Below are 22,103 nucleotides of genomic sequence, written 5' to 3' on the forward strand. Positions count from 1 at the left end.
ACAGGCTGGGTGTTAATCTGTGGGGATTGTACAGTGCCATCACATGGTATCTGAAAAGCATTTGCTGTTTATTTACATCAGGCATTGCACTGATATTGAACAGCAAAACTACAGGGAATTAAACCCTTCATCGGGTAGGTTGTGCAGTACAACCATACTAATTTGGATCTTTGTGCCCCTGTTTGATATATTAGAGCAGTTATGTGATGTATTTATATAGTTGATATTTGTTCATGTAGTTGGTTCCTTTTTTATATTTAGCAAATGCAGTCTTGTTTATATTAGGCACTCAGATACAGGTGTGTAATGATCTTGTGGCTTAAAAAAAGAAGTGGCCCCATAATTGTTTATTAGGCTCGGCAGGCAGGTGAGCTCCAGGTGTTGTGAAAGGAGCTGTTGGTACAGACTAATATCTGGATGTGCGTGTTTTCATTCTGCACTTGAGATTCATTCCCCCTCTAAATAAACTCATCCTTTCACGCGCCGCAGTCTGAGAAATGTTTAGAAGGCCTGCCAGCCAATACCGCGCTGCGCGTGCGCTACATTCTGACCAACATTTCTAAAAATAGCTCGCGGTTGACGTCACTCAGCCAAACGTGTATCAGTCGCTTGGCGGCGGTGGAGAAGGAGGGAAGTGGGGTGTAGTTTTTTGTTTTTTTTTTTTCGTGGAAGGAGGGCCATCCCTGATGACAGCCAATAGCCGTCTGCGCATCCATCGAGATTCCCACGGCTCGCTCGCATTCAGCCAATGGCGGACAAGAGCCAGAGAAAGTAGGCGCGCACGTCGTTGGGAGGAAAATAATGGGTGACGTTCCCCTCGCTTGCTTTGTGCAGGACGGTAGGACGCTGCAGCTGCTGATGGATTACGAAGAGCCAATCAGAGCGCTCAGTGGGACAAGGCTGCAAACAGGTAGCCAATCCGCACACGAGATTTAGGTGTCAATCAACACCAGGTCTGATGAGTAGGCGGGGCGTTCACTCGGCTGTAGTTCCGTCATCTCGCTCGTCTCCGAGGCTACGGGGGGCCGATGTTGATTTGGGTGAACTCCCGTCGTTGTCGGACCCCGCCGAGGTTTAATTTTTAAAACGCTGGGTTCGTTTACGAAAGGCGGCAGGCCTCCGTTAGAGAATTCTGCATCCCTGCCTCTGGTGTAGCTGATTTTTTTTTAGGCTGGCGAGAGGTGGGGAGCCGGGGGTGGGGGGGCTCGTTCGGCGGGGGCTGCAAGGAGGGACAGGCGAAGACTGGCTCCTCCGTGTCCAGGCCAACTGCGCCGTGCTCGGCCTGACGGTCCACTGAAGCCCCAGCGTCCGACATATCACAGCTACCCGTGATTTTCAGCTCGATGTCGTTGATGACCGCGGAGTGAGTGAGTGAGTGAGTCCGCTACATCCCATTCTTGCCGTGGCACCGCATCAGCAGCTGCCAGCCTATTAAAGACCAAGCGCCCTGAGTTAACGCACGGTACTGCTGGATTTAAGAAATACCGGCCAGACCTAATCGAGATTAGACCAACTGGAGAAGGCTGCAGTGCGGCCAAAAAACACGGATTGCCCGTTGACAGGTTGTCATCATGGGCAACGCGCCCACGGCGAGGAAGGGCAGCGAGATGGAAAGCGGTGAGTACCGTCGCCCTGCACACATCACTCCTGATCGGTACCTGCTCTGTTACAGCCTCACCAAATGAATGGAGACGATGTGACACAGCAGGCTAAGATAGCTTTACACAACATGCGGCCTGTTCCTGCTCTTTAATTTATTAAGGATCCCATGTAAGCTCATAAGAATCTAAATTACGCAGCTACATAGAAATGAGACCGTTTCAGAGGGACTGTTTATGTTCTCAGAGTATTTTTTTCCCCCCAGTGGGTGTAAAGACAGACTGAAGCAGGTATGTGGTGTGTTTCTGTAGCCAGATGACTTTATGAGCTACAGATCTGCATTTGTAAGCTCCAAGAATCTTGGCATCTTCACATCCTCTTGTACTCAAATTCTTGGCGAGATCACAAGATCCTATGTGTCAGATATTTCCCAAACATTCTGTGCCTGTTGCTTTTTGTAAAGAGGTGCTACTGAAATTGTGTGTGTGTTGGACAGACCTATTGATAATTACATCTGTAGGTCTGTTTTTCCTCCTTTTAAGCTGGGAATTAAAGTGTGTGTGTGTCTTCAAGGGTTTGGTGCCTTGCTTAAGGGCAACCTGAACCTTTAACCTTTAAGTTTCTGTCCCCTTCAAATAATTCTGCATGTAGTCTGTGAGGGATCAGTGTTCATAATTTATGTAATAAATGCTGTAATTCACTCACTTTATCATGAAAATCTGAATTGACCGAATGAGCATCTGATTCCTTACAAACACTGTCCAGGTTGTTTTTGCATTGTCAGAGTCTAGAGATTATTACAACAGAGAAAAAAATATTATGTAAGTGTGAGTAATATGACTATTGAGTTCAGAAAATATAGCAGTTTATTTCACTCTCTGTACACACACACACACACTTCTAAAGTTAACACTGGTGGTTTCCTCCTCTGCAGTTAAGGAGTTCCTTGCTAAAGCCAAAGAGGACTTCCTCAGAAAGTGGGAGAATCCCGCACAGGTTAGTCTACGCATAACGGCACAGAAACATTATACACAAAACATTATTTATATATAGATAAAATATGACAAATACAGAATATGTTATTTTCCCTGCTCTAGGAAACGATATATGGTGTGATACATATATATATATATATATTAATGATATCTGGATCCCTTTAGAATTGTACCATGAACTATATAGATGATGTCAGTTCAAAAAATAGTTCTGTGAGCAAAGTGCTGCCTATATTCAGGTGTAGAATAGAATAGAAAAGAATAGAATAGAATAGAATAGAATAGAATATACTTTATTAATCCCTTTGGGAAGGTCCCTCAGGGAAATTCGGGTACCAGCAGCAATACAACACCGACAGTCAGAGCAAGATTAGTGCTAAGAGATGCTAGTGTAGAATAGAATAGAATATAATAAAAGATAAGAGGAATTAAGTACAAACATTGCACACCAGCATTGATGGTACAGATCAATTATAGGCACATGTGTCTGAAAGTTCTCTGCTGCTTTGGAACATAGTATATAGATGGCCAGAAACCTGGATACTGTTATGGTTATGGATACTGAGATATGTATAACCAGGATATGATTAACAGATAAACACAAGTAAGAGAGGACCTGGGTACAGATGTACAAGCGAATATGCTGTCACATATAGACAATTGTGTTGTATGTAGTCTTCACCACAGAATATAATCTTGGGGTGATTGGATAGCTTCTCACTGCAGCAGCCCAAGTAGGGCAAGTAATGTACATACATACAAAGTACACATAATGTACTTTTTCATTTATTATAAACACACGCTGATGCTGATCTTATAAAATATGGGCATTCAAGAGAAATCTGCACATTTCATTTAAACAGAGGCAGCTGTGACTACCACATGTGGTGTGTGGCAGTCTGACTGCACTGTGATATTAAATATGAATGGGATCTATAGCACTCTGCTGGACATCCAGTATGTGCACATGTGTATGAACAAATGATCATCAGTCAAATATAAAAAGATTAATGTGGATATAGACAGTATACCGTGCACAGAGCGTAGTAAATACAGTATGAATAGTAAAACTAAGCCCAGGACCAGATATGACACCTCCACACCACATTTCCACAAAAATCAGCTAACCGTTTGTGTTTTGTCTGCTCAGAACACTGCTTGCCTGGAGCAATTTGAGAGGTTGAAAACTCTGGGCACGGGTTCATTTGGCCGTGTTATGCTGGTCAAGCACAGAGAAACGGGACAGCATTATGCCATGAAGATCCTCAACAAGCAGAAGGTCAGTCTGGGTCAGGGGTGGGCAGGGTCATGGAGGGTTGTTTTTAAATGTGTCTACCATCCAAGGACACACACACACACACACACACAGGGACACACTCAATGTTCCTACAGGCTGCCCATAGAAAGCATGGAAATGTCATTGATGTGAACACTGCTGTTACAAGACTTGAGTCTTTTATGGAGGGCGTAAAAGGGCAGAGACTCAAACACATACAGGTGCAAGCTTTATCTGAATCCACTCGTGCTGGAGAGGGCATCAATCGGAGAGCAGAGCTCAGGTTGTCTTAGTGCACAAGTAGTCGTTTTAGTAAAAATGTGGCTGCATTTCCTGTCATGTATATAGGTATTTAATAGCCATTTTTTGACATCATCTGAATAATTATGTAAATCCAATGTTGCCATGATGTGACTTGTGCTTATTGATTTGTAACACAGGTCAAACAGATGATAAATGTTGAACTATTGAACTGTCCATTCAAATGCATGCTGGGAAAGGCTCTGTTTGGGGAAACTGATGAAACAGAGCAATACTCTCTCTCTCTCTCTCTCTCTCTCTATTTCTGCCTCTGTGCTTTTCAGGTGGTGAAGCTCAAGCAGATAGAGCACACTCTGAATGAGAAGAGGATTCTTCAGGCTGTCAGCTTTCCTTTCCTGGTGCGGTTAGAGTACTCATTTAAGGTAAGGACTTAAGGTATACAAGCCTATATGTGTGGTTGCTGAGGACATTCATTCATCACACTGCCTCGTTATTAGTGTTCTTCTGCATGTTTGTCAAGGTGAGCTAAGTGTTTTCCTTTCACATGTGCAGAAACAATTATTCACTAAAACAAGTCACAAACAACTTAAGACTAAAGAAATCTACCTGATGAGTCCAGCTTTTGTTTCAGTCTCTTGTGGGCTTGTGGCAGTTTAAGGTGTTGGGTCATACGCCAGTGACCGGAAGAGCAAACGCTGAAAACATCAATGAGGAAATGTATAAACTTGATCTGATGAAAGTGGCAGCGCGGCTAATTTATACACACACCTTTGAGCACACCACAGGCGTGAGAGTACAAAAAAAACAGCAGTGCAGCAACAGTGAAAGGAAAATGTAAAGATTTAACCCTATAAATCAAAGCTTCTCATGTTAAATGTCTGATGGAACGACAGTAACAGCACAAAAGTGGAAAAATGTCTGCAGCTTGGCCTCTCTAGGTTCAGGAACTCCTGGAGTATAGCTCCTTAGTGTCCCGCTCTGCTCACCAGCTAGTCACTGACTTCGTTGTTTGTCCTGAGCTTGTGGTGGTCAGCGGTTTTATGCGGTGGCACTTGTCCACATGATCCATCATGCAACATCTTTTAAAGAGCTGCGTGTCTTGAGAGCGATATCTACTACCTCTGGAAACCAAGACAGATTCAACAATTGCATCTTTAGTCTCAAATGGTGGAAAGGAATAATGCATACTTTAAACTTACTAGGTATTCAGACTAAAAGCTAAAAATAACAACCTGTATAACTAGTGAGCCGAAATGCTCTAAAAAGACCAGGGCTGCTGCAGAGTTTGTGTTTGCTGTCTCAACAAGTGCTGCTTCACATCAAATGTTCAGTTGGCACACACAGTGGACACAGTCATGTAATTTGATCCATGCCCAGTATAAAATACTGACTCATTTTATAGTGATTTCTCTGATTAGCAACAGAATCTTCTAACAACACTCAAAGGGGGGGGGTGCCAACACAAGTCTTGTAAACATGTAACATCCATGCCTTCATCGACACTCCTGCTAATGGTCTGTCATCTGATGTTAGCTTTTGTGTGCAACGAGAGCTGTTGTGTGCATTGGCACCGCATCTTCGTCAGTTGCTGTTTGTAATCACACAGACTAACCCAGCTGATGGCCGTCCTCCAGTAAAGGCCTTATTCAGGTTAAGCTGTTTAGATGCACCTGGATGCTGTGGGACTGAAGCCTTAAATAAACCTATTAACAGAATATTCTGGTCCGCTTGCCGTCCTGCACACAGATGGAAGAGTGAACCACAACGAATCAACTGTCAAATGTACGATGTGTCTTCAAAGCTGGGATATTTAGGTGTACGTGGTGAATCTGGCTAAAATGCAGAACTATAACGTGATAAGACTATTCACCACAAGTATAAGACAGATGTGAAATGAATGAATGATTTATTTTTGACCTTAAACAAGGCTCAACATTGATAGCTCCCCACTTGCCAACGGCCAGTATATTCAGTGGTCAGGCAAATGACATGTGTTATGCAGTTGACCATCTGGGCAATAAACTGCATTTGTTTACAAGACCTGAATGTAAGTGGTGCACAAATGTAAATATTTAGGTGTAATAACAGTTCAGCTGATCATACATTTAATAATTTTGCCATATATGAACTATTTCCTTATCTAGACAGAGACCAGGGCTACTTGACAATTGGTCTATGACTTGGAGGCTTTAGAAAAATCGAAAGTCTAAGTCATATCATCACTGTTTAAATGAAATATAATCCAGCAGACATTCACATATATGACCTGGCCGCTCCTGCACTCACTGAATTTTATTAATAAAATCAAAACTAACCACCAAGCCAACTACCAGAAGGAACAGTATACCACGTATCAGCCTTTTCTTATGGAGCATCACATACCTCGAACCCACTGAACTAAGGAGCTTCACATCTCTCATCTCTTTCTCCAAATCTAATTTCACTGGTCACTGGATAATCAAGCATGTCCTAAATGTTAGTGTGGGGCTTGCCATTGTGTTCACTACTTCTGTTTTTATCCTAAATCTGTTCATCTTTTCATAAAACTTCTCAGATTATACTGTAATACAGTAATAATTTTACTGTGAATGCAGGGCTACAATTTTATCCCAAATAATGGAGATTCATAGTTATATATTTTTTGATACAATTTCATTCAAATTGGAATTTCTGTTGATGATAAAATCGCCCTCTTTGTAATATAACCAGTGTCTTCCAGTTGCCTCTCCTTGTGTGTGTGTGTATAGTGTGTTAATACCTGTGTATAACAGGAGTGACTAACCACTACCCTCCCTTCCTCAGGACAACACTAACCTCTACATGGTGATGGAATATGTCCCAGGTGGAGAGATGTTCTCCCATCTACGGAGAATTGGCAGATTTAGGTCAGTGTCTCCGTGCAGCGAAGTTTACAGACAGCAGCTTTTTGTCAACGCCTACTGTTCTGTTCTGTTCATGGCAGCTCTCTACTGTACACTCCAATAATGGTTCTGTGCCTCTGTGTTTGTGTGTGCAGTGAGCCACATGCTCGGTTTTATGCCGCTCAGATTGTTCTGACCTTTGAGTACCTGCATGCTTTGGACCTGATCTACAGAGACCTGAAACCTGAGAATCTGCTCATAGACCAACAGGGCTACATACAGGTAAAAAAAAAGCCCTCGCATGTATTTATAGAATATTTCAGATATGGACTCCTTGAAAATATTTGAAATTTAAACATACACACTGACCAGGCCATCTGTGTGTACGGGAAAGGTTTCTCCCCTCTACATTTCAGCCTACAGCCAAATCCTCCTCGGATGCTCCACTGTGTGTGAGGCCATGGCTTAAATCGTACTAAACTTTAACTGAGGATATTCCCTTCAGCTAATGCTAGCATGCTGTCATGCTAAACTACAATGTAAGCATGTTTGTTCTGCTTAGTTTTTTTAATAGACTGAAAAAATGAACAAATATTCCACCTGGTTTTCTGGAGAGCAGTTCTGAAGCTGAGCTTGGGAGGCTCTCAGACTCCCAAACTCAAGTGGAAGTGAAGAAGGCAGGTGCCTGCTGTCAACTTTATGCATAAATAAAGTTTAAACAGATGTGTCATAAAACGTCACCCCGACTGTAGGTGTTAATTACAGGTATTTTATTAATACAAAAACATTATGCCACCAGGGCCAGGTGCATAACATGATGGTTTGGGGGACACTCTTACTTTTGGACCCAGCCTAAAGTGCCTGTGAGGGAACAGCTGCTTTTTGCATTTAATCCAGCAGCAACGTATGCTGCTAAGAAATTAAACTAACACTTGTTAATGTCAAAAACTGCGTTTGACAATGCAGCCGCAGACGCTGCCATCAGCAACTTAGCAGCACGCTCATTTAAAAAACATCTTTAGCCTTTAGAAATGATGCAGTGGCAGCATGATGGGTTCATTTGTATTTATTTAGAACCAATGACGTCCACGTTGGTTTCACTTCTCAGCCCTTGAGGCTACTGCTTGTGTTTACTCACAATAATCCAACAATCCAAAGCAGCACCTAGTCAGCTGCAGTGTGTTCTCTCTGCAAAAGCCATAATCAAAATGGTTAATTTGATATAATGCAATGGTGACTTTTGAGCAGTTCTCATAGAATATGCAAATAAACCTTCTGATTAGAGACCTGAACAGTTTTTATTGTTACCATTTGTATGATGTGCTGCCATGTAGTACCTCTGGAGTGACAGGTGAGATGTGTGTAAAGTCTCACAAGAGACCTGCATAAAGAAGGAGCTCTGTAAGTGGAACAGTCTGTGAAAAATTCAAATGAAACAGGGGTTATTGTTATGTAATATATACCTAAAGGTGAATATCCAACCACACTATAATGCTGTGTATGCTGGCACATTAGCAGAACCCTTGGTATGCCACAGAATATGCCACCCTCTAGTGGTCAAGTGTGAAACAACAGCTGGAGATGCTTGCTGTACTTCACTGCTGGTCCTGTCCATTGACCACTTCCATGTTGAAATCTAAGCAGTGCGTGTCCACTTATTTTCCTTTTGCTTGTTCTCTTGCAGGTTACAGATTTTGGCTTTGCCAAACGTGTAAAGGGCCGGACCTGGACACTGTGTGGCACCCCAGAATATTTGGCCCCAGAGATTATTCTCAGCAAGGTGAGCAAACAGTTTCAAACGTGTGTGTGTGAATTCAAAGCTGATCAGTGTTTTATTCATTAATGTGACTTTGGATTTTTAAAATAATTGCTTGCACAAAAATTTCCAAAATAGTTTAAAATATTTTTTCAGGATAAGTATTTCATTGACATTGATTAAAGATGTATACTGGTAACTTCTAGAAGATGTGGATTTAGAGTTATTAAGCATATGGACATTTAGAGGGTGTTTACAGTGTGTTGTCTGATGAAAGTCCAGTTTACAAACATTTTGTTTATTTTTAATTGAGGAAAAAACATTTTAGATTATGGTTTAAAAAGGATGAGGTGCTGTTGTTACTTACTCATAATTATAATTGGATTATTATTATATGTTAGATGCATCTTATGCCCCCGGGTACAGAAAAGGATTAGGGCCCTCTTCTTCATGAGATAGATTTATAAAATGATGTTTTTGCTAATTGCACATAAGTGACTCTCCCCTCTTCCCTTTGTCCAGGGGTATAATAAAGCAGTAGACTGGTGGGCGCTGGGTGTACTCGTCTATGAGATGGCAGCTGGGTACCCACCTTTCTTTGCTGATCAGCCCATTCAGATCTATGAAAAGATCGTATCAGGGAAGGTGAGTTTCATCATTTGATGGCGCTCTAAAGGTGCAACAGTCCTGCCCTGAGCATGACATGAACCCCTGCTGTATGAAATGAGCCCACAGAGCTGAAAACTACACTTGTTTTCTGTCGATAGGTGCGTTTCCCATCTCACTTCAGCTCAGACCTGAAGGACCTCTTACGGAACTTGTTACAGGTGAAAGCAAATATTTGGACAATTTGATGTTTAGGTTTAATTTACTCTGCTAAAAAGTTGTTGACAGTCGGTATATAAACACGTCCTCAGGTGGATCTCACAAAACGTTATGGGAACCTGAAGAACGGGGTCAACGACATCAAGGGACACAAGTGGTTTGCAACAACTGACTGGATTGCCATCTACCAGAAAAAGGCAAGTGTGTGTTTGTGTGTACAATGTACTGTGTGCATGTGTGTGTGTGATTTCTTGCTATGAATCATTGCTGATATTTGTGTTTAGGTGGAAGCTCCCTTTGTTCCCAAGTTCAAGGGACCAGGCGACACCAGCAACTTTGACGACTATGAGGAGGAGGAGATCCGCGTCTCCTTCACTGAGAAATGTGCCAAGGAGTTTGCTGAATTCTAGAGTTACAGAGGCAGAGAGGAAGAAAGAAGGAAGTAGGGAGAGTCAAAGGTAGGCTGGTCAAGTGGGAGACATAAGGAGAGAGCACTGTCTCCTGTCCAATCACAAGCACCAGCTACTAAAAAAAGAGGATAGAGAAGGGAAAAAAGAGCAAGGAGACTGATAACCAGCAGTGTTGCCTTTTCTGTTGTATTTTATTTATTATTCTGTCTTATTTATGGATCCCTTTATAATGAAGGAGTGCTTCATGGGTGTCGGGAACCTCTCACCAATTTGAAGTTGCCTCTACACATTTTCACCCAAGCTCTTCCCTTTTCTTTTATAAGTTCATTCATCTTTTTTTTTTTGTGCGTCACAACATACATAAATCCATCAGTCTGTTCGTTACTACATGAAGCCCGATGAGAAAGTTTAGGTCTCAATCTGAGCGAACGTTTCAGAAATGAATCACGCACACATATTTGTGTTGAGGGTTAGATGACTATTTATTTTTTTTTTGCGCCTTGTATATTTTTGCCCTCTCATATCACAGAGAACTTATTTTCAGACATAATGGGCCAAAAGAAAAACTCAAACTAAATCCAGTCGGAGACAGAGGACACATAAAAGGAAAAAAAAAACGTTAGCTCCGTCTGTTGTTCTTATCATTGTTAGTATAGCGGGACTTAGTGCATATCTGCAGTATGCTCCATACTCCATTTTTCAATGTTATTAGATATTCCAGTGATATCACGTCATGCTAACAAACAAGGAAAGAAGGGAGTGGAGTTTTCCCAGTTTTAATGTTGTTGTGAAGACACACTGTAACATAATTGTATCTCAGGTTCGATCATATCACTTAGCAGATGTTTATTAGATTGCGATTTGGAGTCTAAAGTTCTGGTTTGAAAATCAAGAGGAACAAAAAAGGAAATATTTAGACTTGAGTAGCGTCTTCCAGTTTGCCCTTCTATATGATTGGATTTTGCTGACTCAGCAACTCAGTTTAAAAAGCACTTTCTGTCTCTGCTTAGAGTTTGCGTACAAGTCAAGATGATTCTTCTTTGGCCCTTGAAAAGAGACCGTCTGAGGCAGCCAAGGTGAACCCGCTTCTGCCTTGTGGTCTGGAAGTTTATATTCATTTCACCCAACACCACCCCCCACCCCATTCTCTCCCTGCTCCCACTACCAAAGTAGGACCACACTTCATGTACATGTGTTACTATTTGTGTGTTTTAAAACACAGTTTTATGTTTAGTTTTGTTTTTTCGTGTGGTGGTGATGATGTAAAGATGAGTGGCACTCCACTGAACAGGTTAGGAAAAGATAGAGCACCTGGAGGCGAACGGTTAGTACTGAGGAAAGACAAACGTGTTCTTAGCGCACGGTGTACAACCTGCCGTTATGAAGTATACAACAAATAGCACTTCAGGTGTTCGGTGTCTCCTTAGTTCCTGAGCTCTGTTGGCAGAGTACAAACGCAATGCCCAAAATGGTGGTCATTGTTCATTCAGAATTTATAAAACATAAAACCAAGTGACACTAATGTCTGTTTCAGACATAAAACTGCCTTCTTTATAGCTGTAATTTAATGTACCACCATAATAATGATATTCAGATTTGGTTCAAATAGGCGCTTTGGTTTAAACTCTGCATACTTTTAATCCACGTCACTCCCTCCTGTCGGAAACAAGAAAAATATACAAGCCTAGTTCTGAATTGCACATTTGTTATGTGTAATTGTTTGTGTGTATTGTTTGTAAAATGGGATGGTCATTACAATAACCCGACTTGAAGGAATTTGCAGCGGGAGCCCGTTCAGATTTTCAGTCCTGTGTGCCACCTTTACTGTACCTGCTACAGGGGCCTCTAATAAAACACCATGCCGACTCTCTGTACATGGCCCCAGATTTACAGCTGGATAAACTGATTTAAATACAAAAGGGAATTTTAGAATATGCATTGCAGAAGCACAGTATCAACTCAGTTTCTGAAGGATTAACCGCACTGATAAACTAACCTGTCAGAGTAGCAGCAGCAAAGGCCAACCGTGTCGTCGTCTCACTTCGCTTGATTCTAGGCCAAGCAAGCTAGCAAATAGCATTAAAGAAATATTGTCATTGTTCTAAAAAGAATATGTGCCCAAAGCTAAACAACATTAGCAAACCAATCAGCATCTAACATATGCATAGAAAAGATGATTTAGCTAAGTATACGAACATTGATCTGTCACTAGAGGAGTGTACAGGGATGATTCAAGCACTTAGAAAGTATCAAAACTATCAGTTGGGTTTTAAAAACAAGTATTTACATGATAAGTATCCAGTTGTCTGAACTCAAAACTCAAATAAGGTCTGACAAATCTTACAAGATGCTCAGAAAATTTAAAAAAAAAAAAAAAAAGTGTAGCCGAGCAAGAAATATAATGGGACCTAAAAGAAGCCCATAACTGCCCATACGTCCTCACAGTACGCTGATTGGTCTGCACATACATTATGTTGACAAAAGTATGTGGGCACCCGGCCACCATGTGGTTTGCATATGTTTGCCGGCCTCCATTTTTCAGCCTGTTGTAGCATTTGTAAGGTCTGATGTCAGGCGTTGGCGGGCCTTGAGGTCAGGACAGGCAGCTCTTCCACACCAAACTGGGAAGATCATTTCTCTCAATGCTCAATATAGGCTCTAATTCTGTCACAGTTAGTCAATGAATGGAGGTTTTGAACTGTCTGGCAAAGGGATTGTCCTTAAACTGTCTGCATTGATTGATTATTTATGGAAAATCAATCAGAAAAATCCAAATAATCAAGATTTCCCACCTTTACAACAAACACAAACAGACCGCTACTATGTTAAAGTTGCACATGGTGTCCATTTACTTTTGGCTAAAGCTTGGTGAGATGGATCCGTTTGTTTGTGTTTGTTTGTTTGACAGATCTGGTGAAAATCCTGATGCCAGACAAGATCAAGCCTTTTGTCTATCAAATTCAAAACTCCTCATACACCCATGAATAACACACATGGATCCAACACACTGTACGCAGCCCTTCAGGCTTGTAGTTATGTTATGACTTGATATTGTGCTTCAAAATGAAAGAAAAGGCACCGTTATCATTCAAACCTGAGACCCCTCATCACCCTACTGTTCATACACAGTGCTGAACTGCTGAGCTTTGTTTCTACTTCCTTGTTATTGAGAGAGAATATCAATTAAAGAGATCAGAATTATTGGCAGATAAATGGTGCTGCATGTCTACTTGTAGTCATCAGCTGCCTTATTGGTTATTATGGACTAATTTAAAAGCCATTATTACTATTATTATTATTAATATGATTATTATTTACATCGCTTGTGACTTAACATTAGCTGTATTTCCTCCATGTCAGGTTTAATGTTGACTCTGTCATCATGGACAAAATGTTTGAAGCTCTAATACAAATATTATTATGTGTCTCCTCGATGTTTTTTGCAGTGATACAACTTCCTCTCAACGCAGGCACAATGCTGGTACATACTGTCGCACTTTTTAGGGAAACGAGACCCTCCCTCCCTCCCCAATGTAAACCATGTTAACCCCTGCCACACACACACACACACATATACAAACACGCATACACAACACACACACACACACACGCCGCAAAGGGAAGCGTTTAAAGTCACGGGAACAGTGGCATAAAAACACTAAGTGTAATATTTTGCAACATGAGTATCATTCCAATAAAGTTTTACTTGTAAAGAATCTGCTGCACGCTTGTGTCCTTCCTGGATGGATGTGTTTTATAGTCGCTACCAGGAAGTTCATAGTGTGTGATGGGATGTTTTCTCGGTGGGAGGAGAAGTCTTCCAGCCTTCAGGTCAGGCATCCATCACTGCCGCCTGATGCGGAATGGAGCCGTCATCCACCCATCTGTTGACCGCCGGGGCCCAGCCTGCTCCGTCATAAAAGCTTCACAAACACGACACACAAACTCCTCGCAGAGGTGTTCACCGGCGTTTCTTTGTGTTAAAATCCAAGCGGCCACCACAAACCATCGCGCTGCGCAGATTAAGACTGCGAACAAAGACAGAAGGTCTGAAAACCAACCAATTCCACCTTAAATGCAATTTGCGTCTGTAGCGGATACCCAGGCGCCATCTTCAGTCCACCTTAAGCGCACAATGTGGCCAACGAACGCAAGCGTACCAAGCAGGCTTCCGTCCTCATTCTCCCAACCGGGGGATCGCACTTTGGCTTCCCAGCTTGGACACAGCAGCGTCACTTGTAAAACAACAGAGGGAAAAGACGCACTCGGGCCAAACCCCGTCCGCACCAGCAGCACGAGAAGATGTCCGAGCCCAATAAGTATCGAGAGTGGATCCTGGAGACAATCGACTCTCTACGCTCGAGGAAAGCCCGTCCGGATTTGGAGAGGATTTGTCGAATGGTCCGGAGAAGGCACGGGTCAGACCCGGATCGAACCAGGACAGAACTGGAAAAACTGATTGAAGAACACACGGTGCTTAAAGTTAGCTACAAGGGGTCCATATCGTATCGAAACGCGGCAAAGGTGCAGAGGAAAAGCAGAAAGAAGAGTGAGTTTACGGCCGCTGGCGGCGGCGGCGGCGGCGCGGAGGCAGCGAGGGAGCGGACCAAACACGACCAGCTGAACAACAACGGCGACAGTGCGCACAGCTTTACCGACCCGGAGGAGGGAGTGGAGGACTCTGAGCCCGGCCCAGACCCCCAAACATCAGCCAGCACCAACGGCAAGAAGAACAAGCCTGCCTCCAACCCAAGTAGCGGAAACGGTTGCCTCAGTTGTGGCGCAACAACGGGGTGCGCTGACGGGAGCGGCTGTAAAGAGGAGAAAGCAAGTGCAACGAGAGACAAGGGATTAGGACAGCAGGGAGCGGAGGACTGTCCGTCGCCCGTCCTCAGCCTCAAAACAGGCGCACATGACGGGGTAGATGCCAGGAGGACAACGCCAAACAAAGCAGATGCAGCCCGCGGAGGAAAGGAGCCCGACCGGTCCGGTGCTGACACCCAGAGCAAAACTTGCTCTGGAGGCGCCAGCAGCAGCTTCCCTCAACATCAGGGACAGAAACAGACTGTGCCCCTCAAGCCCAAACTTCGAGTTGCGGAAGGGGGCACCAAACCAGCGGGGAACCACGCCAACTCCGACCTAGGCGACAGATTGGTGGCTTCTGTTCGCAGCCTGTCCGAGAGGAGCCTCCGAGGAGGGGGCTCCGTCGCCGCGACCAGAGGCCACATGAAGCCGCTCGGTTTAAAGGAAATTTTGGGATATCTGAGCAGCCAGGAACGGCTGTCGGAGGAAAAACTGACCCGAGGCAAAGTCAAAGTGGTGATGGAGAGAGAGGTGGCGAGGGGCAGGCTGCGCAGGACCCGCTACGGGAACATTACTCTTCCTCTGAGGGGGATGGTGGTGGAGGAGCCGATGTCGAAGAATGCGTCCTCTGACAGACTTGCAAAGAGCGCACTGCAGGACAAACACACCGTGGAAAGGGTGAGCAATGCTAACTTAACATTTCCAACACGTCCCGGCTGTACATGGCACAATGACCAGCGTCGGCTTGATGGCTTGCTGATAAATTAATGATCACTGGTTCAACCCGCACGCACGCACGGCACCAGGGCGCGCTCGGCGTCCATCGCCCGATGTATTTTTGTTTTTGTCAAACCTCGATGTTTTCTGAGCAAAAGTGCCTGAAAGGATTTCTCACATTTGGGAAGGTTTTTATTGTTGGTTTGCATGTGTCGGTTCATTGCCATTGTGTCCGTGTTGCGTTTGTCCTCTGTAGCCTCTGAAAATGTGTGTGTGTGTGTGTGTGTGTGTGTGTGTGTGTGTGTGGCTCAGCTTCCTGCACAAAAGCTGCGGGTTACACAGAGGAGCAGACAGCTCCTCCGGAGCGGCTTCCCCGGGCTCTCTCAGCGAGTGCGCGCATCATAAAGAGCGTCTCGGCATGGGGCACGAGGACGAGCACCGTCCAGTTTGGTTATCACGTCTTTATTTGCGGTTCCTGAACATGTGATTCTGCTCTCGGCAACTTTAACCGTGCGGAGCGGAGCGCGGAGGGTCTGGGCCTGGCGCGCAGTAGGCGGTGTCTCTCCCTAAACTTGAGACGTGCCGCTGCCGCGCTCCTGTGAGCGCTGCTGTGTCGCGCAGGCCGGCAGAGGACTCAGCCCAAACAGCCGGGCATCATGTTTGTTCCTGTGTATCAGAGGCGCCATTCTAACCTGGTAGTTCTGATTTTTGCACCCCCCCCCCACTTGTGCCTCATTAAATCCTTTGTATCATCGCTGACAGCGCGCTTCCTCTCCTCCTCCCTTGTGGCTGCAAACTTGAGTAGGCTACAGTAGGCGGCTATCGCTATTTCTCACGTCTCTCTGTAAGTGGGAGGTGTTTTGTTTTTAGCAATGCCCCCCCCCCCCCCCCCCCCTACCCGAAGATGTGCAGCCATCCTGAGATGTTGCTTAGACCTTAAATCACAACGAGCCACTCCCGAACTTAGATTAAACTCATCCCCGAGAAGGCTGCTTCATCCTCCACTGTCCTCCGCCCCCTTTTTTTAATGCAACTTTATGTGTCACTGCAGCCGCAGTCGCCCTCTCTCCGGGAGGATGAGCCGATGGAGGCAGACGGCGAAGAAGAAGAACGAGGAGAGAATGAGGAAGAGGAGGAGGAGGAGGAGGTGATGGTGGAGGAGGATGATGATCCCCAGAGTTCTGATGAGGAGGGAGGACTTTCCCTGGTAGCCATGACAACCGAACCAGGGCTCATTGAACAAACTACAGAAGATGCTGAGATCCAGACAGCATCAAAGCAGCAGGGCAGCAAAGGTGTGTGTGCATGTCCAGATGTGGTGAATAATCCAGTCTAATATACTTCCATACTCAATATTCACTTCTCTTCAAATGGCATTTCAAACTTTATATTTTACTTTCGCAAAATGTGTAAACAAACTTCACCTCTGTTATTCTGTCAAATGTGTTACGTTACTTTTTAATGCCCTCTCTCCCACCCTGGTTTTAAGGAAAATCCGAGCTTGATTTCCAGCCCAAGATGGTGTCTCCACCTGTTCAGGGAGCTTCACTGTCACAGTGTAATGGTGCACATTCGGAGGAGAGACCTGTTGTCCATAGTCAGCTGCATATGGAGGCACAGGTGAGTGCAGCAGATAAATAAATAATATCTATTTAGATATATTTTGCCTTTTTTATTCCATGTGTCTACCTGTGTGCCTTAAGCCAAGCGCTGGTAAACAAAATTTCATTGTGCCTTGCATAGTGAGTATAAAGATTCTTGATTCTTGAATAAGTTAAATTAATCATGAACTTAAAGATAGAGAGGACAACGTTTGTCTCCCCCTACTGGCAGTGAGGGTAATTACACAAGCAGGGTTCTTGCAGGGTCTTAAAAAGTCTAATAATGTCTAAAATTCAAAACTTTAAATTTAAGGCCTTCAAAAGTCTTAAAATGACCAGATTTTCACCCAAAGGTCTTAAATTTAACCTTGTCAAGTCTTAATTGCTTACTGTAAACTTTGCAAGAGGACCATCCAGTTAGGGACCTTGGGTGTGAAAGCACTTGAGTCTCACTCCAAGGCGGACAAGCATCAGCTTGCTGTAAAAAGCCTTCAGCGGGCTCAAGCTATCACCCAGTTTTGTATATCACCCCGCCGCCCTCACCTTTGTATGCGCCCGGTCCCTCCGTACTCCCTCACTGTCACTACCACTTCAACTAACGACCTTCGAGCTACATTTAGTTTCAATGAGACATCAAAATTGGAGGTGCTTTGGATTCTTACTTATTATCTGTCATACAACAGTTACAGTACTGATATTTGCAGCATCTTGTGTCGGGTAATGTGTTGTGTTGGTCTAAAATTTCATTCACAATGGTCTTGAAAGGTCTAAAAAGGTCTTAAGTTTAACTTACTAAAACCTGCAAGAACCCTGCACAAGTTTGGCCCATATGTACAGACTCAAGAGAACCAGCAGGGAAAAGACCAGTCAATGTCAACTGTGTGTGAATCACTCACTGAATTACCACGTTTGTTTCACATAAGAATATGTCTAATATATAGTTTAATTATATTTATTGAAAATATATATATAATAATATTAGGAATATGTGGAGAGTGTTTATGCCTTTATATTATTTAAATTAAGATGGATTGACTGACTTTTTGAGGCAGATTTTGGCACTTCCCTGTTGGCTCAGCTCCAGAGTTTTTTGGCTTGCCTTCAGCCCACATCCCACTGTTGGTGTTGGGGCTTTTATGGGGTCTGTTTTATGTTTTATAAAAAACACTATACAATGATAAACAAACCCTTTGTGATGCATGTTTTCTAAACCAAGTGGTGGAAAACCACTTGTCAGTGGGTGTGAAAGCAGGTACAGACAGCAACCACCTGTCACCTCCAAGCACTTCCTTAATTATGTCTACATTTAAACTGTGAGTAATATAAATTTCACCAGTTTTTGTACCAGACTGAACATGGTTCTGCTGTAAAAGTGGACGTTTTGTTGACGCGCTTTGGGAGGCAGCCTCAAGTTGCCACTTCAGGAATTACATTTTGGCACCTTCATGTTGCTCCAATGCTCAGCACCTCAGGTTGTGACTGAGTTCACACACAGCTTCAGATGTCAGATGTCTTGGTTACAGTGACGAGTACTTCAAATGAGACTTGTCAGTGTTGTGGCAGACAGTCATTTGTCTTCAGGAGCCCTGATGTATCTTTTTAGGAAGTCTGGCATAAAAATCCCACTGAATCATAGAAGTTTGTGGCTGTGTGAAACTAACGGCATCCGATGGTCCGCTTCATACGTTTCATATCCTCATTTTCATTCCCACTGCCTCATGTCTCAGCAGTTTCTCAGTTTTGTCACGATTGTCTTGTCCTTCATTTTTAGGTGGACATCCTCTCACAGTAACGTTTTCAGCATTCCTCTTTAAGCTTTATTTGACCCTCTCTATCTTCTCTCCACAAACAGAGCCATGACGGCATCAACTGCACCTCCTCGGGCTTTCACAGTGAGTTTTGCTTCACTGATTTTGTCTGTGTGTGTGTCTGATGGTAGAGAATCACTCTTGGCTTGTTATTTACCTCATAGGCTTGGACTGTAAGACAGAGGTGGGTGTTTCGTCCTGCCTGCTCACACCCACAGCTTCCCCAAGAGACTCTGGCCTTCCTGAAGAACGAGGGATTAGCGTTAGAGGTGGAGGGTGAGTTTGGGTGAACATTGTTAATGATATATAATAAAAAATGATATATAATTTTCGTGGCAGTTAATGACTGGCTTGTGTTTCTCAGCAGAAACATCACCTATCACCTAGAACTGTATCAGTTTTAACTCTGTTGTACTGGTGACAGAAGTAAAGACACCACAGTGTGAGGTTCATTTCAATTCATCACCAGGCCCTTAATCCCATGTCACATAATCAAACCTACTTCCTGATTGTATTATCTCCTTAAGATAAAGTGGGACAAAACACACACTGATGGGATGAATCTGCAGTCACAGTGACCTCTGACCTTTGACCACCAAAATCTAAGCAGTTCATCTCTAAGTGCAAGAGGACACAATTTTTTTAAGAAGTTCTGTGATAAAAATACTTAAACCATATCATGAGGGGGGTCTTATGTTATAGTTATCTTATAAACCTAACCAAGATTTCTGTCATTAATTTATTTATTTATTTAAACCAAACCAAAGAGTGACAGCAGGACAAAATGACAGTAGTTATTTGGTATGGAGGTTTTCCTGGTTTAGATCTTGGCCCCCTATTGCAGAGGTTCTGGTGGTGTTTCTCCTATCACTGTTGTGAAATGTTCGGTGGTACCTTCAGCTCCATGTATGTGACACTGACCATGATGAGATGTGTGTGAGATTGTGTTCATACCAACACAATCAGACAGAATGTTTCAAACCTCTGACATCACACCTGCATGTGTTTGCTGTCCTCATCTGTCTAGGCTTATGAAGTCTGAGGGGGCCATTGGTAACCCGGTGGATTGGACTGTGTCTGATGTGGTCAGTTATTTCACAGCAGCAGGCTTCCCTGAGCAGGCTGCTGCCTTCAGGACTCAGGTGAGATCATGTGCTCTTCTTTAACTACCACTAGAGGGCGCCATAGACAGGCTCAACAGTGTGTGTGTGTGTGTTTGTGTGTGTGTGTGTGGTTCAAAGTTTTAACAGTGCCTCCATGCATTGCTTTTGCTTTCTTCATTAGGAGATCGATGGAAAGTCTCTTCTCCTCATGCAGCGTAACGATGTTTTGACTGGCCTGTCAATCAGGCTTGGCCCCGCCCTCAAGATCTATGAGCATCATATAAAGATTCTGCAAAAAACACACTTTGAGGATGACGACTGCTAACGACACACACCAAATACACACAGACTGTTATGTTTGTATCTACATATAACTCGAATAATATAAAAATGCATGCATGATATGCAAAAAAAATCTCATGTGACACACACCCACACACCATTTCTCTTCTTCCTGGCCTTTTACAACTGATCTGTTCCTTGAACAGAAATGAGACAGGATATTCTGGGAAACAGAGGTCTCAGAATATTTTTTGTTTACAACGATTAAGCACTTTTCAAGTTATTTAACATGATATTTTTTTTAATGTTATGCACATTCTGAAAGAAGTTTTGTATGAGTGTATTTAACAGAAGACCAAGAAGCTGACCAGATTACATACATTCCCTGGAGGAAGCTGGAGGGGACGGTTCATGACACAACGTTGTTTTTTTTTAAAAAGCAATAAACAGATAATTTGCCCATAGATCAGCTGGTAGATGTTCAGGTGGTTGTTGTTTTGGTATGTTTTGTTTTGGGGTTTTCTTTGTGGCCTTATTTTTATTTTTCTGGCCTATGCGTCACCACATCAAGAAAAAACTGTTTCTGATAGATTCTAAATTCATTTCCTGCATAATTCTCAAGTTAAAGAGACCCTATATGCTCTTTTTTCCCTTTTGATCATTTAGATGTGAGGTATATAGGTATATATCATGCATCGATTTCTGCCTTCGGTCTTATATAATAGAACTAGACGGCACTCGTGCTGGTCTAAGTGCTAAAAAATTGCATTCATTAAATAAATCCAGTAATTACTTCCCCACAGTCTTGCACGATATTATGAAGGAACTTTTCTCTACTTAACAGCAGCCGTATCAGTGCACAGAAAGCAGCCCAGGACTGGATGTAAACATTAATTGCATCTCCTTCAGTTGAGCCATCACATTGTGTAGATGCACACTTCTTCTCTTTAATAATGACCAACAAACAGTTTTTGATGCTGTTTGAATTGTGCCACATCTTCAAAGTGTGTACCCGAACACACCAGCTACCTGAACAGAAATCAGCAGAACAATCAACGTTTGCATAATATGAAGTGAAAATGTAAATATATTGAAACAAAGAAAAACATTTCATTTGTAAATTATTGGACTGACGTATGACTGAACGCTTAATCAATCGTCTGATCTCATATCACCAGCATTTTATACAACGTTTTATTCCCATACCTGCAACCTGTAACTGCATACATTCCAGAATTTGCATTACAAAAATATGTTTATGTTTTTATTATCATTTTTTGTGATTTATGTGTGTGTGTGTGTGTTCAAACCTTCTCTACCTCTCACCGTTTTGGTTCATTACACTCAGTAGAAGTTGTGTTTTAAGTTTGTTGTTTGTTCAGTCAGCTTGACTCTCACAAGCAGAATGTGCAGTGCATCTATGCCCTTTTTGTCTGCTGGTATTTGTGAAAGATTGATTTTGTTTTAGTAATAAAATTTACACATGCCACAGTGTTTGTATGCTCAGTTGTTGCAGTTTTTGTTTGCATGTTGTAAAGCCATGTTTTATGTTTGTGCAGTGTTCATGGGAGGGCTGTGTGTGTGTGAGGGAGGAAGGGAACCTCACCTGACGGCTGAGGGCAGCTGAGTCACAGCAGCAGCTTCTTTCAGTCACTGGAGATGCTGTGTTTTTCCAAAGAGAAGGCTCATCAACTTCTCATGGAGACGAGAAACGATGTTTTAATTCCCTTTGGTAAAAATGTCCACACAAAATTTATGTTGTCTTGTAAATATTGCACTTGCTGTGTTCATGTTTGCATTTACTGC

At 43.1% G+C, this 22,103-nt stretch overlaps 2 protein-coding genes across 2 annotated transcripts; both read left to right on the forward strand.

Moving 5' to 3' along the window:
- The first annotated feature begins 1,009 nt into the window (after positions 1-1,009).
- On the forward strand, positions 1,010-13,408 carry prkacab (protein kinase, cAMP-dependent, catalytic, alpha, genome duplicate b). The gene is made up of 11 exons (XM_028414114.1): positions 1,010-1,617; positions 2,534-2,595; positions 3,745-3,873; positions 4,455-4,553; positions 6,934-7,016; positions 7,148-7,274; positions 8,677-8,772; positions 9,271-9,393; positions 9,516-9,575; positions 9,666-9,770; positions 9,858-13,408. Exons 1-11 carry the CDS (start codon positions 1,572-1,574, stop codon positions 9,981-9,983), a joined length of 1,056 nt encoding a protein of 351 aa, XP_028269915.1. The 5' UTR covers positions 1,010-1,571; the 3' UTR covers positions 9,984-13,408.
- Positions 13,409-14,046: 638 nt separating this feature from the next.
- On the forward strand, positions 14,047-21,775 carry samd1b (sterile alpha motif domain containing 1b). Its single transcript, XM_028414103.1, has 7 exons — positions 14,047-15,464; positions 16,555-16,798; positions 16,993-17,123; positions 18,957-18,996; positions 19,077-19,188; positions 19,940-20,054; positions 20,197-21,775. The coding sequence occupies exons 1-7, from the start codon at positions 14,286-14,288 to the stop codon at positions 20,338-20,340; spliced, it is 1,965 nt and encodes a 654-aa protein (XP_028269904.1). The 5' UTR covers positions 14,047-14,285; the 3' UTR covers positions 20,341-21,775.
- The last annotated feature ends 328 nt before the right edge of the window (positions 21,776-22,103 follow it).

The sequence above is a fragment of the Parambassis ranga genome, chromosome 1 (genome assembly GCF_900634625.1).
Source record: "Parambassis ranga chromosome 1, fParRan2.1, whole genome shotgun sequence".
In the NCBI taxonomy this organism is placed as follows: Eukaryota; Metazoa; Chordata; class Actinopteri; family Ambassidae; genus Parambassis; species Parambassis ranga.

Excerpts from the sequence above, each read along its gene's own strand:
- prkacab (XM_028414114.1), top strand. The coding sequence starts at position 1,572 with ATGGGCAACGCGCCCACGGCGAGGAAGGGCAGCGAGATGGAAAGCG. Across the intron at positions 2,596-3,744 it reads AGTGGGAGAATCCCGCACAG|AACACTGCTTGCCTGGAGCA; the intron begins GTTAGTCTACGC and ends TTGTCTGCTCAG. Across the intron at positions 7,275-8,676 it reads ACCAACAGGGCTACATACAG|GTTACAGATTTTGGCTTTGC; the intron begins GTAAAAAAAAAG and ends GTTCTCTTGCAG.
- samd1b (XM_028414103.1), top strand. The coding sequence starts at position 14,286 with ATGTCCGAGCCCAATAAGTATCGAGAGTGGATCCTGGAGACAATCGAC. Across the intron at positions 18,997-19,076 it reads CACCTCCTCGGGCTTTCACA|GCTTGGACTGTAAGACAGAG; the intron begins GTGAGTTTTGCT and ends TTTACCTCATAG. Across the intron at positions 19,189-19,939 it reads ATTAGCGTTAGAGGTGGAGG|GCTTATGAAGTCTGAGGGGG; the intron begins GTGAGTTTGGGT and ends TCATCTGTCTAG.